A 16,581-nucleotide genomic window follows, 5' to 3' on the forward strand; every position below is an offset into this window, starting at 1 on the left:
CATATGATTTTTGGTCTTTTGAGCCAGGCTAACCTCACTCAGAATGATGTTCTCCAATTCCATCCATTTACCAGCGAATGATAACATTTCGTTCTTCTTCATGACTGCATAGAATTCCATTGTGTATAGATACCAAATTTTCTTAATCCATTTGTCAGTGCTGGGGCATCTTGGCTGTTTCCATAACTTGGCTATTAAACAGAATATTTTTGATCTGAGGTTAGCTGAATCTGTGGAGGTAGGATTTTGCATGTGGAGGGCCAGCAGTAATTGCTTTAGTTAAGGCAGGGAAGCAAGAGAACTCTGGCACAGACAAAGTAACAGAGTTTACTAGGACACCAAGAAATGGCTACAGGCAAAATCTAACTGGTATTGAAGTGATTTTAAAGAACATGAGATCTTTAAAATTCTTTCTGAAATGTACTTTTGGAAACTTATCTTAAGGTAATTTTTATGGCTATATTCCATTATCTCCTAACCTGCATTCTGACTACATAGTAAGTTATTGTCTTGGTTTGATCATTGATAAAAGTTACCAACCGATAAGAAAAAAACAAAGTGTGTAGATTTTTATTAGCTTCAGTCAGGTGAAGCGTATTAGCTCAGACTAACAGCGGCCTCTAAAATGCTTGAGTATGTTCTTTCCAAAACTTACTTAAAACATATAAATGTCCTAGGAAAATATGAAAATGGCAAAGTCCATATCTGATTTATTTGGCATGGTAGTAGTAGCCACATAGTCTTTGGAATTGCTTCTTATTGTGGAACAGATTTTTTTTTTCTGAATTCCTCCGTACCTCTAAATTATTGCCAAAAGCATTATATTTTATGCACTGAATTCAAACTTAAGTTTTCCATGGCTTTAAATAAGAAAAAAATTCCCTTTACCTAACCAAATTTATCTGCTTAATATTGACTTCTAAATAGTTCTTTCAGATACAGAGAATTAAAAGTCAATAGAATTTACCGAAGACAAGATAAATGCAGTATTTATTAATGTTACTGGTCCTTGATTTCCCTTGTACAGTAGTTATGAGGACTAAGTGAAATACTAAACAGAGAACATACAAGATGGTGTTCAACAAATTAAGCTATAATTATAATCTGTGCAGATTTCTCTAACCTCTAGGTTAGAGGAGGTAAGGGGAAATCGTTAAGTGGTTTCCATCCTGTCATACCCTTTTCTCTAAACATGTTGTGAACTGTTATTAACTGATACCTTAGTAACCTACTTTCTAGTTAAAATGTAGCATGATTTTTTTTGTGACTATTATTATTTTCATTAATCTCTTCTACTTCATTTCCTAGGAAAATCAGAGGCTCCTTAAAAATATGTTCAAAATCAGTGATTTTTGAACCAGATACAATATCCCATCCCATCATTAAGGTAAATACATTTAAAATGTGAACAGAAGCATTCCCATATTTTGTATATATTTTATCTTTGCTAATTGTTACAATCTCCCTCAATTTTATCCAGATTCCTTTGAGAGATTGTGTAAAAATAGGAAAACATGGAGAAAATGGAGCCAGTAGATACTTTACAAAGTATGTCATTTTTATCAACTGTTTAATTTTATGTCATGCAAAAAGTTACCTATCTCTGATGACTTTTATTTATATTTTAGGGCAAAATCTGGGGGAATTTCACTCATTTTCAGTCAGGTAAGCACCTCCAAACTTGTATGAACATTTGTATATGTTTATGTGTGTCTATCATTTTTTCACATGATGAAATTATTTGCTTGTAGAAATCTAAAATGAAGACCCTTAGAGTACATGTTTAAATGCTTTTAAAATTTAATCATTGAGAAGTAAATGTTTTTAAAGATGTGATCCCCAAGTAGATCATCAATATTGAGTAAGTATACTATGTCTGTAGCTTGTGGTTTTGACATCAAAAGCTCAGATGATGTGGGAGGTTGAGGCAAAGAGATGGCAGTTCTTCCTGTGGCCTCTCTAGTCATTTAGAAGGTGGGAGGCCAGTGTCAGGCCACTTAATGACTTCAGGTTAATGCATGACAACACAGCAATGACTCAGAATAGGTAGTCTTGTATCATTATGACTCTTGGGCTAATATATTCTATATTCATTTATGTATCCACTGTTCTGGTGCACACAGGACTAGCATTAAAAGACAAATTAAAACATCATTTTACTCCTGTCATATAATTAATTGGTCTGCAGAGTCTGTAAAAAAAAATTCAAATAAGAAGGGCATAGAGATCTACCAATTTCTTTGGCTCTAGTCTTCACCTCTTCATCTTTTAATTAATTAATTAATTTAAGAAAATTTTTTATTTTAACATTTTTGCCTTTATTTACATGTGTATACATTATTTGGGCCACCTTCTCCTCCTAAACCCACCCCCCAGCCTCTGGGCAGAATCTGTTCTACCCTCTTGTTCTCTGATTTTGTTGAAGAAAAAAAGATAGTAAGAAAATGTGGCGTTTTTGCTAGTTTGAATAAGGACATCTATACAGGGAGATTCTTTGTGTTGTTTCCATGCATTACATTCCATGTAATGTGTATTACAACCCAAATTGGTTCATCTCTACCAGACCTCGTCACAACTTCCTAGTCCTCTTCTCATAGTGGCCTCTGCTAGGTTACTATATTCATTCCTATACAGTGAACACATAAACCACATTCAAGTCTTTGGCTTTCCTCCCTTTCCCTATTCCTTCCATGTGTGTTCTCCCCTTAGTGTGTGGCCCATGTCTTATAATATTACTGTATTTGTTTTAGGTCTGTAATCTGCAGATGAGGGAGAACATGTGATTTTTGATCTTGTGAACCTGACTAGCTTTGCTTAAGATGATGTTCTCCAGTTCCATCCATTTACTTGTAAATGACAAAATTTCATTCTTCTTTGTGGCTGAATAAAATTCTATTGTGTATAAGTACCATATTTTCTTAAATCATTTATCAGTAGTGGGGCATCTTGGCTGTTTCCATAGCGTGGCTATTGTGAATGGTGCTGCAATAAACATGGGTGTGCAGGTGCTTTTGTAATAACCTGAGTCATACTCCTTGGGGTATATCCCTAGGAGTGGTATTGCTGGATCACATGGCAGATCTATGTTTAGTTTTTTAAGACGCCTACATTGTTTTCCAAAGTGGTTGTACTAGCTTACATCCTACAAGCAGTGTATTTAGGGTTCCTTTTCCTCTGTATCCTTGCCAACATTTGTTGTTGGTGTTCTTGATGGTAGATATTCTAACAGGTGTAAGGTGAAATCTTAGTGTGGTTTTGACCTGCATTCCTTTATAGACAGTGATGGTGAACATTTTTTCGTGTGTTTTTTAGCCCATTTGGACTTCGTCCTTTGAAAAAGTTCTGTTTAGTTCAGTTGCCTATTTCTTTATTGGTTCATTGATTTTTGGGGAGTTTAGTTTTTTGAGTTCCTTATATATTCTGGTTGTCAGTCCCTTGTCTGATGTACAGTTAGCAAAGATTTTCTCCCATTCTGTGGGTGGCCTTTTCAATTTAGAGACCATTTCTTTTGTTGTGCAGAAACTTTTAAATTTCATGTAGACCCATTTGTCAGACCTTTATCTAAGTTGCTGGGATGCTGGAGTTCTACTGAGGAAGTTCTTGCCTATACCTTTTGCTTCCAGAGTATTCCCTGCTCTTCCCTGTACTAACTTCAGAGTTTCGGGTCTGATATTAAGGTCCTTGATCCACTTTCAGATGATACTAGTACAGGGATGGACCTAGTTTCAGTTCTGCAGGCAGATAACCACTTTTCCCAGCAACATTTGTGAAGAGGCTGTCTTTTCTCCATCATAGTTTTTGGCACGTTTGTTGAAGATTAGGAGAGTGTAGTTGCATGGATTCATATCCAGGTCCTCTATGTTCCACTGGTCTTCATATCTGTTTTTGTGACAGTATGATGCTGCTTTTATTGCTATGGCTCTGTAGTATAGTTTGAAGTTGGGTATTGTGATACCTCCAGCATTGCTCTTTTTGCTCAGTATTGCCTTGGCTATTCATGGTCTTTTGTGTTTCCAAATGAACTTTAGGGTAGATTTTTCAGTCTCTGTGATGAATGTCATTGGGATTTTGATGAGAATTGCATTAAACATGTTGATTGCTTTTGGTAGTATAGGCATTTTTACTATGTTGGTTCTGCCAATCCATGAGCATGGGAGATCTTTACACCTTCTATAGTCTTCCTCAGTCTCTGTCTTCACTGGTTTGTAGTTATCCTTGTAGAGGTCATTCACATCCTTTGTTAAGTTTATTCCTAAGTATTTGATTTTTTTTTTTGAGGCTGTTGTAAATGGAGTAGTTTTCCCATATTCTTTCTCAATCTGTTCATTGTTGGTATATAGAAAGGCTACTGATTTTTGTAGGTTGATTTTGTATCCTGCTACTTTGCTGAAGGTGTTTATGGTGTATAAGAATTTTTGGGTGGAGTTTTTCCAGTCTTTAAGGTATAAGATCATGTCATCTGCGAATAGGGATAGTTTGACTACTTCTTTACCCATTTCTATTCCTTTTATTTCTTCTTCTTGCCTTTTTTGCTCTGGCTAGGAATTCCGGACTGTGTTGAATAGGAGTTGGGAGAGTGGGCATCCTTGTCTCATTCCTGACTTTAGTGGAAATGGTTTCAGTTTTTCTCCATTAAGTATGATGTTGGCTATTGGTTTGTCATATATAGCCTTTACAATGTTGTGGTACATTCCTTGTGTTCCTAGTTTTCTTAGAGCTTTTATCATGAAATGGTGTTGAGTCTTGTCAAAGGCTTTTTCTGCATTTATTGAGATGATCAAATGGTTTTTGTATTTGCTTCTTAATGTGCTGATTTATTTATGTTGAACCATCACTGGGATGAATTTGAATTAGTTGTGGTGAATGATCTTTCTGATGTGTTGTTGGATTCAGTTTGCCATTATTTCATTGAGGATTTTTGCATCGATGTTCATTAAGGACATTGGCCTGTAGTTCTCCTTTTTGGATGTGTTCTTGTCTGGTTTTGGGTTGAGGGTTATACTGACTTCATACTTAAGCAGTGTTTCTTCCCTTTCTATTTCATGAAAAAGTTTAAGGAGTGTTGGTATTAGTTTTTCTTTAAATGTCTTGTAGAATTCAGTGGAGAGTCATTCAGGTCCTGGACTTTTCTTTTTTGGGAGACTATTGGTGCTTCAATTTCAGTATGTGTTATAGATCTGTTTAGGTGGTTAATATTCTCCTGGTTCAGTTTTGTATGGTCATAAGCATCTAGAAGTTTGTCCATTTCTTCAAGATTTTCCAATTTATTTGAGTGTAGGTTCTCAAAGTAGTCCCTGATGATTTCCTTGGTGTTTGTTGTTATCGCCCCTTTTTTGTTTCTCTTTTTACTAATTTGGGTCTTTTCCCTCCTCATTTTAGTCACATTTGTCAGGAGCTTGTCAATCTTATTTTTTTCAAAGAACCAATTTTGTATTTTTTTTGGTCTCTACTTTATTAATTTCGGCCCTTATTTCTATTATTTCTCTCCTTATGCTTATTTTGGGTGTTGCTTGTTCTTGTTTTTCCAGGAGTTTGAGACGTAGCATTAGGTCATTTATTTTAGATCTTTCTGTCCTTTTAATATATACACTCATGGCTATAAACTTTCCTTTTAGGAGTGCCTTTGCTGTGTCCTATATGTTCTGGTAGGTTGTGTTTTCATTTTCACTTAATTCCAGGAACTTTTTGATTCCCTTTCTTACTTCTTTTATGACCCAGTAATTGTTGAGTAATGTGTTGTTCAACCTCCATTTGTTTGCATATTTTCTGCTGCTGCTTTTGTTCTTTAGTTCTAGTTTTATTGCATTGTGATCAGATAGTATGCAGGGAGTTATTTCAATTTTCTTACTTTTGTTGAGGGTTGCTTTGTGCCCTAAGATGCGGTCTGTTTTGGAGAAAGTTCTATAGGCTGCTGAGAAGAATGTATATTGTGCCATTGTTGGATGAAATATTTTGTAGACATCAGTTAGGTCCGTTTGATCTATGGTGTCATTTAGTTCTAGAATTTCTTTGTTGATTTTTTCTCTGGATGACCTATCTGTTGGTGATAGAAGGGTATTAAAGTCTCTCAGTACCACTGTGTTGGAATCTATATGTGCTTTTAAGTCCTTCAGTGTATGTTTGATGAAATTGGGTGCATTGACAAGGTGTGCATATAGGTTGATGATTGTTATTTCCTTTTGATATGTTGTCCCTTTTATTAGTAAGAAGTGACCTTCTTTGTCTTGTTTGACTAATGTATGTTTGAAGTGTACTTTGTCTGATATAAGTATTGCTACTCCTGCCTGCTTTGGAGGGCCATTAGCTTGGTAAATCTCTTCCAGCCTTTCACTCACCTCTTCATCTTAAGGTGGTGAGTTAGCTGTGTTGCTTTGATTCTGCAGAGCTCTAGTCCCTTAGACTATTGAGGTGGACAGAGAAACATGCTGTGATCAAGTAAGTGTAGGAAAAGCTGTGGGAAATAAAGATACTCAAGACTCCACTCAAAGCCTTACACAAGGTAGTGCATGGGGCATCTGGAGGAGGCAAGTTAGGGAGGATGAGCAGTATTCCCAGCACCCTGTGGATCATTGAACCCAGTGGGTCATGGGACCTTTTTTAGTGTGGTTTGAAACACATTTTATGAAAGCTGGGAGTTTTCACAAGCATCTTCTGTGATTCTATTAATTTTAAAGAAGGAAATACTTCATGGACTATCTTCTACATCATATTGTCTAACTGGCATAGGTTAAAACAGGTATAGGTACTCTGGGGAGGGAGCACTGATATGCATAATTCTTGTTTAGTCCTGTGCTGTCATATCTATGTATCTTACCTCTTTATGACCTTATTCTAAAACATCCTTATCTTGGATGGAAGAGGTAATTTTTCAGTTGAAGTAGCATTTCCATTATAAAATGATCCATTTTAGTAAAAAATTAATAACTTTGAGCTTAGAAATAAAGCCCCATTTCCTTCTACCTACTTTTTTATAGTTTGTAGAAGAAACTCAAACCAACAGAAAGTCAGGCTAACAGCAAGGGGTGCCTAAACACAAGATACTCTTTCAAATATCAGTTTAAGCTTCCTGTGTCAAGTATACAATCAGGCAACTTTTCATTCTTATTATTATTTTTTTTGTAGCACTGGTGTTTGAACCCAGGGCCTCATACCCAAAAACCAGGCAACTTTTGTGTTTTTAATTACTTCTAGGTCACAGAAATATATACAATGCTTTAGATTTAGAGTTTTGTTTCTACAGTTTTTGTTGCTGATAGAATAACAAGGGTGTGTGTGTGTGTGTGTGTGTATGTGTGTGTGTGTTAGTTTTAACTCATGACCCCAGAAAAAGATACCCAATGCCTCTCTCTTTGAACTTTGCTTTCCAATAGGGGAGACAGATAGTGATCAAATAAATTCTCCAATGTCACATAGTGATAAATGTTACAGAAAAAATGAAAGCAGGACAAAAGGATATAAAATAATAGGGAACATTACTGTGATACTTTAGACAGTGTGGTCAGGGATGCCTCACTGAGAAGGTACCACTTGACTAGAGACTCAAAAGCAGAAAGGAGTGAGCCATGTAATTTTGAGCAGTGGGTTATCTGCACAGAGAGTAGTCGGGGGAGAAGACCTGTAGTAGGCATGGCATAGGAGTACCAGTATATCTAGGGTTTAGGAATCAAGGAAAGCATCTTGAGCAGGGTCTGGAGCAGGGGCAGAAACCATGTTATGGAGGGTTTCTGGCCATGGTGAGGTTTGAGAATTTGGGACCAAAGAGATGTGTCACTGGAGCTGGAAGAAAGAGGGCACGATCTGATTTATATGTATTTGAAAAGGCTGGGTGGAAAACAAGCTGCACAGGGTTCACTCTTCCTTGAGAGTGAAGCAAGGAGTCCTTGGAGTGTTTAGATGCAGATGTTTTGGATCAGGATGGTGAGAGGTGGTCATTGTCCAGATATATTCTGAAGAAAAACCTGATAGGTGAGCTGCAGGGCATAGAGAACAATCAGGAAAGACTCCAGCTAGGTGAATAGCAATACCCTTTATTGCAATAGAGACCTGCAGAGGAGTAGGCTTGGTTCAGAATTTAAGGTGTGAGGTGCACTATAGACCTCCAAGGGAAGTCTAGCAGGCACTAGGATGCATTTGTCTGAGTTTCAGAGAGGAGACTGAGGCTAGACAGATAAAATGGGAGAGTCGGAAGTTTCCAGAGAATTTTTAAGTCCTGGGACAAGACAAGTTTTGCCAGGTGTGGACAGGGTGGCCTGAAGCTCTGTAGCATTAGAGGCTGGGGAGACAGACGGAAAGAATAGATGTACTGGAAGCCAGGCTTTTCTAGAGGAGCCCTCAGCTCTTCTGTAGACTGAGGAGGTGAGCCAAGGAAGACTTCAGAATTGACTGCTGGATTTGTGACCCAGGGATTTTGCACACCTTTGCAGGAGTGGTTTCAAAAGGTTTGGGTGAAAACCCATTATGGGCCCATGAGATGGTCCAGGTAGTTCTTACAAAGAGCTTTGCCAAAAAATGGAACAGAGAAACTGATCAAAGGAGAATATGAGACCAAAAAGGGTAGTTACCTGTGATTTATTCAAAGTGGGGAAGAGAACAGTATATTATCCTAGGAGCACAGTTACTGAAGGACTGACAGGTCGAGAGTAGGTTGCTTCCTATTCTGGGTCCTAGAAGAGCAGCTGGTTTTTGAGACGCCAGGCAGTTCCTCTATTGTCATAGGAGGAAAGGAAGGGATGAGGGTACTCATATTAGGAGGTCAGTATCCGGGTGGATGATGTTGCTTGTTCAACAAAGCTATTAATAAAAATCAGTGTGAGGACTTAGTCAGGTGAAAGTGCCTAGCTCACCTCTAGGGAAGACATACTTCTTAATGTCAATGAACGTATTTCATTCCACAGTGACTTTTACCCATTTCTTAGAAAAGTTGCACTTAGATTAGCTTTCTTCCCCTGTCTACTTGATTACATTCATAAAACAGCTTAGATACTCATTTTCTAATAATTGTGATCTTGTTGCCTTGATGATTCTATTTTAAATTTATTATATGTTCTTTTCAGTACCATATTAATATTAATGTAAATATTTTTACAGATAGAGAATATATAATGATTTAAAACATACAATTTATAAAATTCCTATTTATACTTACTTTTTACAGCAAAAATTTTGATTCCTATTTTTACAAATAATGGTTTGTCTTTCTTAGGTATATTTCATTAAAGAACATAATATTGTTGCACCATATAAAATAGAAAGGGTAAGTAAAGCTTTTCACATATTCCTAGAAATTTATACAGTGATTTTGAGCAATAATACTTTGTGACTCTATTAATATCTTTAATCAAATATAATAATAGGCTGGGGGTGTGGCTTAAGAGTGGTAGGGTGCCTGCCTAATAAGCACGAGGCCCTGAGTTCAAACCCCAGTATTGCCAAATGTAATAATATTGGGTACCTCAAAGCTTATTACCACACATTTATAATACAGTTACCCAAGGCAGCTACAGACTTTAGTCCAAGAGAATTCAAGTAACTTTTTTACTTGAAAAAAATGTGCCTATTAGGGAAAAGAGCTTACATGATTAGATTAGAAGATGAAATCAGAAAATGTATATTTATACATTATTAATACTGGGTATTACTGAGAATATATTGGCCAGTCTTTACAAATGTAGGAAGACTGAGCTGGGCACTGGTGGCTCACACCTGTAATCCTAGCTACCCAGGAGCCAGAGATCAGGTGGATCAGGTTTGAAGCCAACCCAAGCAAATAGTTCTCGAGACCTTATCTCGAAAAAACCCATTACAAAAAAGTGCTGGTGGAGTGGCTCAAGGTATATGCCCTGAGTTCAAACCCCAGCACTGCAAAAAAAAAACCCAACAAAAACAAATTTAAGTGAGGGGGGCAGAGGGGGATATATGGCCCAAACAATGTATACATATATGAATAAACAATAAAGAAAATAAATAAAGCAAAAAAAAGAAGATTGAAATCATATTATGTATCTTCTCTGACCACTTTGAAATGAAACTAGAACTCAAAACTTCATAGATATATATGTGTCTATTAGACAACACATTCCAAACAACCAGTAGATTAAAAAAGAAACCAGAAGAGAAAATTGATAATATCATAAAATAATTGAAAACAAAAGCAGTATACCAAAGCTTATGGAAACAAAAGCAGTATGGAGGGAATTTTATAAAGATAAATGCCTACATTAAAAGAAAAGAAAGGTGTCAAAATAAAAACCCTAGCACTATACTTTAAAGAATTAGAATAAGAAGAGTAGACTAAGGCAGTGAGTACATAAGATTACAGTGAGTCCAGTAGGTGTGCTCCTTAGAGCTCTCATTTACAGGGGGATGCCAGGCAGAAATGCAGGATTTAGCAGGTACCGGGCAGATGACCTTAAAGAAATATGCTTCTCTTCTGTTGTTTTCATATCTTCTCCTTTCTGCTAGGGCAAAATGGAATATGTCTTTGAATTGGATGTTTCAGGGAAAGTAGAAGATGTTGTGGAGACACTGTTACAGGTAAGTTAGTGACTCACGTAGGCATTCACTAAAGGAGAACTCAGAGCATACTGAGGCAAAAAATGTTTTTTTAATTTCGTATTTCACATTTTCCTATTACCCATATCACAATCTTTTTCCTAAGTATGTTGTAGGTTTACTTGAATATGTTGAATTTAAAAACTATATATTAGGAGGAAGCCATAGACATATCAGAAGTAATCTTGACTGCTGCTAAGTGATAGGATAGTCCATGTTTTTCATTGCTTCTAAAGAAATACTTGATACCATCAGCAAGGAAAGCTAATTGCCTGTGTTTCTGATATTGCAGCTTCACAGAGCCTCCTGCCTTGATAAACTGGGTGACCAAACTGCCATGGTAAGTGTTTCTAATATTGGTTTCTTTGGTAGTAAATAAACTTATATTGGTATTTTGCTTATAAATACTTACATCTAATACTTTTCAAATGGTTCTGTTCTCATAGATAACTGCCATCTTACAATCACGTTTGGCGAGGACATCATTTGACAAAAACAGGTAAATATTTAAAGATTTTTGTTTCCTGATTGGGAAAACAGTGGACATCTTAATCTGTAGGCCTCATTCCACATATGCAAAAGTGATGTGGAACGGGGGGCATGGGTCAGTGGTAGAATGCTTTCCTAGCATGCATGAGGACTTGGGTTCAATGCCCAGAACCACAAGGAGGGAGAAAGGAAAGGAGGGAGGGAGAGAGAGAGAACCAAAACTGATGTTGTCTTAGGAAATGCTCCAGCACTGTTCTCCACCCTACACCTGTCACTCAGGAGGCCTGCTGACTACTTACTGTCTCTCCAGCCCGTCCACTTATCTTCTTTGAACTGTGATTGCCCTATTTCTGAACACCATCACTTCCTACCTACAGCACCATGACAACTTTTAGTCTACCTACCTGACCTTAGTTTTCCCTCTTCTATTCTTCTCTCTGGACTTAATGTCCTTATAAATATGTTCTTCCTAAAGGATCTATTTAATCATCTCACTTGCCTGTTGAAAGTTCTTCAAGATGCTCTTCTGCCTCAGGATAAGTGAACACCTCACCACGGGCTCACCTCTCATGTGACAGCTCTTTCTATTGCTCCCAGTGACTGATTGCGCTCTTGAGTTCTGTGCTCTGTCCGCTTGCAGAAGAGCGGTTCTTGCTGTGCCACATATCCTCTTACCTCTGAGCCGTTGTTCATGTTGCCTGTTGCTTAGAACGTGCACCCTCCATCTCTTTTGCATTTGGCTAACTCTCACTATATTGAACTCATTTTAACTGTCACTTCTTTAAGGAAGACTTTCTTGACCCTTCAAATTGCTTGAAATACTTTCCTGTCACTCCCCATAGGGACTAAGAGAGTATGATCTTGTTGTTCTAATGTTTTTTTTTTTCATTGATTTTCTTGGCTTTATTAAGAATACAATATAATGATACTTGTATATTATCCTATTATCTTGTAGATTTGGGCTGTTTGCATATATTTCACCTCTCATATCCCGGTACTAATTACTGTAGCTTTATGGTAACTAATGCGTTCCGGTGGTGCTGGGCCCCACATCCTACCCACCACGTATTATTTTCCTAACTGTTCTTGGTCTTATTCACTTCTGTGTAAATTCAGGATCAGCTCATAAGAGAAAGCCTGCTAGACTTTTGCTTGTGATTGCAGTAGATTTATAGTCTCTCCACTTATTTAGATCTTTAAAATCTTTATGATTTTCTTTAAAGGTCTTTCCTATCTTCTGTTATACTTACTCTAAGTATTTCATATTTCTGATGGTGTTATAAGTGGCTTGTTATTCAAAGTTTCATTTTCTATTCTTGTTGACATATAGAAGGCAGCAGATTTTTGTGCATTTACCTTGTTTCCATGCACTCTGTGATCAGTTCCATTAACTTTATGTTTATATTCTACATTTGTACAAAATCTTACCCATGAGTTACAAATTTTTGCATATGTAATCATGCTTAGAACAAAGTGGAAAGTATTGGTTGAGTAGATTGAGAAGCTTATGTTTGTAAATGAAATTAGCTTGTAATATTCCATTTTATTGTCTTTGTGAGATTCTGACCTTTATCTTAAATTTTTTATGTGTGAAAAACTTGCCAATAAAGCTATCTGGCTAGTAAGTATTTTTTTGTGTTTATTCTTGATTCTTTTTTCAGTTTCGCTGTATAGCATTGATTTTATTTTTTCCATTTTCATAGAGGCGGGATAGCTTAAGGAACTGGATTGCTGAGGGAAGAATTTTCCTTTCCATCCTAGAAAGGAAAAAGAATAATAATAAGAATTATCTTCCCCTGACCTACTTACAGCATATCATTTTTCTTAGTGATTTAAACTCCATTTCTGGGCCTCAGCATAGCATTCTTGTTAAAAAGTGGCTCACTATGAAAGTTTTAATTTATCTGGTATCCAGAATGTTGGCTGAAGAATTTAGAGGGGAATTTTTTTGCAGTATAAAATGAAGTATTCCAGTATTGTTTCCTTTCTATAAAAACTGTGGAAGTGTAAAGTTGCTAAGCTTTCATCATATTTCTAAGGAAACACTTGTTATCGAAAAAATATAACTGTGTTTCCCCTACTCTTTATTTCGAAAGTTTTGAGATCCTCACAAGTTGGAAGAAGAAAATAATGACCACAGATAACCCATGATATTCCAGGTGTTGGTTTGTTAATATTTTGCCAAAATTTGCTTCATATCTTGCAGCCTCATGAGCTCATTCATAGGTCACTCTGTGTGTATGTATATATTTTATTTTTGTTTATGTGTATCTGTGTACACAGATGGCCTTCTATATTTGTCTGTTCTGCATCTGTGGACTCTACCAACCACAGGTTGAAAATACTTGGAAAAAAATGCTTCTGTACTGAACAGATGCAGGTTTTTTTTTCTTGTCATTATTCCCTAAATAATACAGTAAAACAACTATTTTTATAGCATTTAAATTGTAATAAGTAATCTGTAGTGTTTTACAGTATACAGGAGGATGTGTATAGGTTATATGCAAATACTGTATAAAAAACTTAAGCACCTGTGGATTTTGGTGTATATATGTATGTGTGTGTGTGTGCATGTATGTGTGTGTATGTATATGTATTTGTGTATCTTTATATAATATGTACATGCATATTTGCATGTGTTTATATTATGTATAAAATTTTCTAATTTTTAATATAATGTATATGCATGCATACATGCATTTGAGTACATACGGGTTCAGGCATATGACGTCACTTCAGAATTTTTTTTAAGGTGCTCGGGATTGAACCCAGGACTTTTCACATACTAAGTAAGTGCTCCACTGAGCCACACCCCTGGTAAGAAATATTCTTCAGAGTAAACTGGTATTCAATTAGAACTAACTAGAAAGTTTTCAATCTTTCCATACATAGATAGGTAAACTCTTGTTAATTAGAACGTATTTGGTAATCCATTTTATTTCACCATACAGTTTTTTAACTTTATTTACTTTTTATTATTTTAATAATATTATTATACTGGGGGTACATTGTGACATTTACAAATGTTCTTAAAATATCTCATAGTTGAATTCATCCCCTCCATCATTTTCCCTTATTTCCCTCCCCCATTCTTAGAATAGTTTCAACAGGTCTCATTTTTCCATTTTCATAAATGATTAAGTACGTAATATTTCTACCATATTCACCTTCCTACACCCTGTCCTTATATCTTCTGTCATCCCACTGGTACCAACCCCTACATGGGTTTAAGTCATTTGAAAATAAGTTGCAAGATATGGTGACATTGTCTTTGTAAGTTCTTCAGCATGTATCCATTAAAGGGTCATTCTCCTATATGTCTTGATACCTTTATTGGATTCAGTTAGCCATACTTCCCTAATATTGTCTAATACATAGCTCCAATATTCACATTTTTCCCATTTATATCCCAAAATATCTTCTGAAAATACTTTACTTTGGAATGAGTTTAGAGTTTGAAAAGACAGAAGGATCGTTCAGTGTTCTCTTTATCCCTCATCAAGTTTCCTCCATTGCTATGTTTAGTGTGCAGGTGCTGTCATCTTTGCTTGGGCATATTTGTAGATCTTTGCTTGATGCTACTGAAAATTTATTTTCCAACTATTTGGTATAGGCTTACAAATAAATATGGAAAAGTATAAATTCTTACGTTTGTATTGACCTGGTATCCTGCAGCTTCCCCGAATTTACTCACTAGTTCTAGAGAGATTTTTAATAGAGTCCATAGAGTTTTCATATGTTATTATTTAATCTGTGAATAATACATTTTCAAACAAATCTCTATGGCTTTTATTTTCTATTCCCCATCTCATTGTACTGTTTCCTTAGGAAATGCAGTGGGAACAAATACCCTTGCCTTATTCTAAATCTTATAGGAAAAGAGTTTAATGTTTATAATTAGAGCAATGTTAGCTATAGTTTTTTCTTAGATGCCCTTTATCACAATGAGGAAGCTCCTTTTTATTTCTAGTTCGTTTAATTTTGTCAAATGCTTTTTATGCATTAATGGACATTGTCATAGCTTTCCTTCTTTATTTTGTTAATTTTATGAATTATATTTTATTATTTTTAATGTTTTATCAACTTTGTATTCATGGGATAAATCTAATTTGACATGATGATTTACTGTGTTTGTTATATATTGCTCGATTTGCTTTGCTAGTATTTTGTTAAGTGTTTTTGTGTCTATATTCATGAGGGATATAGCTCTGACATTCTCTAGAGATGTTTGTCAGGTTTTGGTACACAGTTCTGCTGACCTTACAAAATAGGTTTGGAGATCTGTTTACAGAAAAAGTGAATGGGATTGTCATTATTTCTTTTTTACATTTTTAGTAACATTTATTGATAAAGCTATATGAGGATTGAAGTATTCTTGGAGCTTTATTTATTTTTAATTTTTGAGACAGAATTTTATTTATGTAACTCATCTAACTTGAGATCCTCCTGCCTCATCCTCCTGAGTGCTGAGATTATAGATGTGTGTTGCCACACCCAGCTTAATTTATTTTTAAACCAGGCATAGGACTATTTAGTTTGTCGGTTTCTTCTTGTATTTGTTTTGGTAAGTTGTATATTAAAAAAAAAAAAGTGCCCATTTTATTTATGTTGCCAGATTTATTGGTTTGTATTTGTTAAAGTCCTTTTTTTTCTTTTTGGCAGTACTGAAGTTTGAACTTAGGGCCTCATGCTTGCCAAGCAGGCTCTCTTACTGCTTGAGTTACTCTACTCTTTTTTTTTATGATGGGGTTTTTCAAGATAGGGTCTTACCAACTATTTGCCTGGGTGGGCTTTGAGCCATGATTGTCCTGATCTCTGCCTCCTCAGTAGCTAGGATTATGGGCATGGGCCACCGGCACCCTGCCTAAAATCCTTTTTAATGCTTCCAGAACCTGCAGCAGTGACCTGTCACTTCTTACATTGATATTTGTGTTTTCTCTTTTTTTTCTTTTAACAATATTGCCAGATGTTACCAATTTTGTTAACTTTTCAAATAACAGCTTTGAAATGTGTTCTTACTTGTGTATTTTTCCATTTTATTTAATGTTGATTTTTACTTTTCTGGTTTCCTTTCGTCAGCTCATGAAAACAGAGTAGCCTTCCATTATCTTTCTAAGAACAAAGTCTAGATTGCTGATTTTGTAATAGAAGCACTTAAACTTGTAAAATTTCTAAGTACCACTTTGATTCTCACAAGTTTTGATATGTTATATTTTCATTATCATTTATGTAAAAATACTTTGTAATTTACTTTGCCATTTTTTCATTGACCATAGGTTATATTAGAAGTATGTTGTTTAATTTTATAGATATATTGTTGCTGATTACTAATTAATATTTCCTGGTCAGTATATTCTATATGATATACTTTTCATTCTTTTGGTATTTGTTGATATTTGCCTTATGCCCAGCATGTGGTCTGTTTTGGTGAAATTTCATATGTTGTTGAAAGGAATGTGTGCTCTGTAGTTGTTGAATATAGTGTACTATAAGTCCTGTTGACTGATGGTTGTTCAGATCATGCATACTTTGTTGTTTTCT

General features: G+C 35.7%; 1 protein-coding gene across 2 annotated transcripts in view; it reads left to right on the top strand.

Annotated features, from left to right (window-relative positions):
* Nsmaf (neutral sphingomyelinase activation associated factor) overlaps nucleotides 1-16,581 on the top strand; it is a 62,893-nt gene that overhangs the window by 16,924 nt on the left and 29,388 nt on the right. Inside the window, exons 3-10 of one of the 2 annotated variants that reach the window (XM_074068639.1) lie at nucleotides 1,309-1,387; nucleotides 1,481-1,548; nucleotides 1,629-1,665; nucleotides 5,616-5,645; nucleotides 9,203-9,253; nucleotides 10,462-10,533; nucleotides 10,844-10,891; nucleotides 10,998-11,050. In XM_074068639.1, the coding sequence (XP_073924740.1) occupies nucleotides 1,309-1,387; nucleotides 1,481-1,548; nucleotides 1,629-1,665; nucleotides 5,616-5,645; nucleotides 9,203-9,253; nucleotides 10,462-10,533; nucleotides 10,844-10,891; nucleotides 10,998-11,050 (438 nt within the window). The remainder of the gene's footprint in view (nucleotides 1-1,308; nucleotides 1,388-1,480; nucleotides 1,549-1,628; nucleotides 1,666-5,615; nucleotides 5,646-9,202; nucleotides 9,254-10,461; nucleotides 10,534-10,843; nucleotides 10,892-10,997; nucleotides 11,051-16,581) is intronic. The other variant, XM_020179804.2, reaches the window with a different exon arrangement.

Source organism: Castor canadensis, chromosome 3 (genome assembly GCF_047511655.1).
Source record: "Castor canadensis chromosome 3, mCasCan1.hap1v2, whole genome shotgun sequence".
Classification (NCBI taxonomy): domain Eukaryota; kingdom Metazoa; phylum Chordata; class Mammalia; order Rodentia; family Castoridae; genus Castor; species Castor canadensis.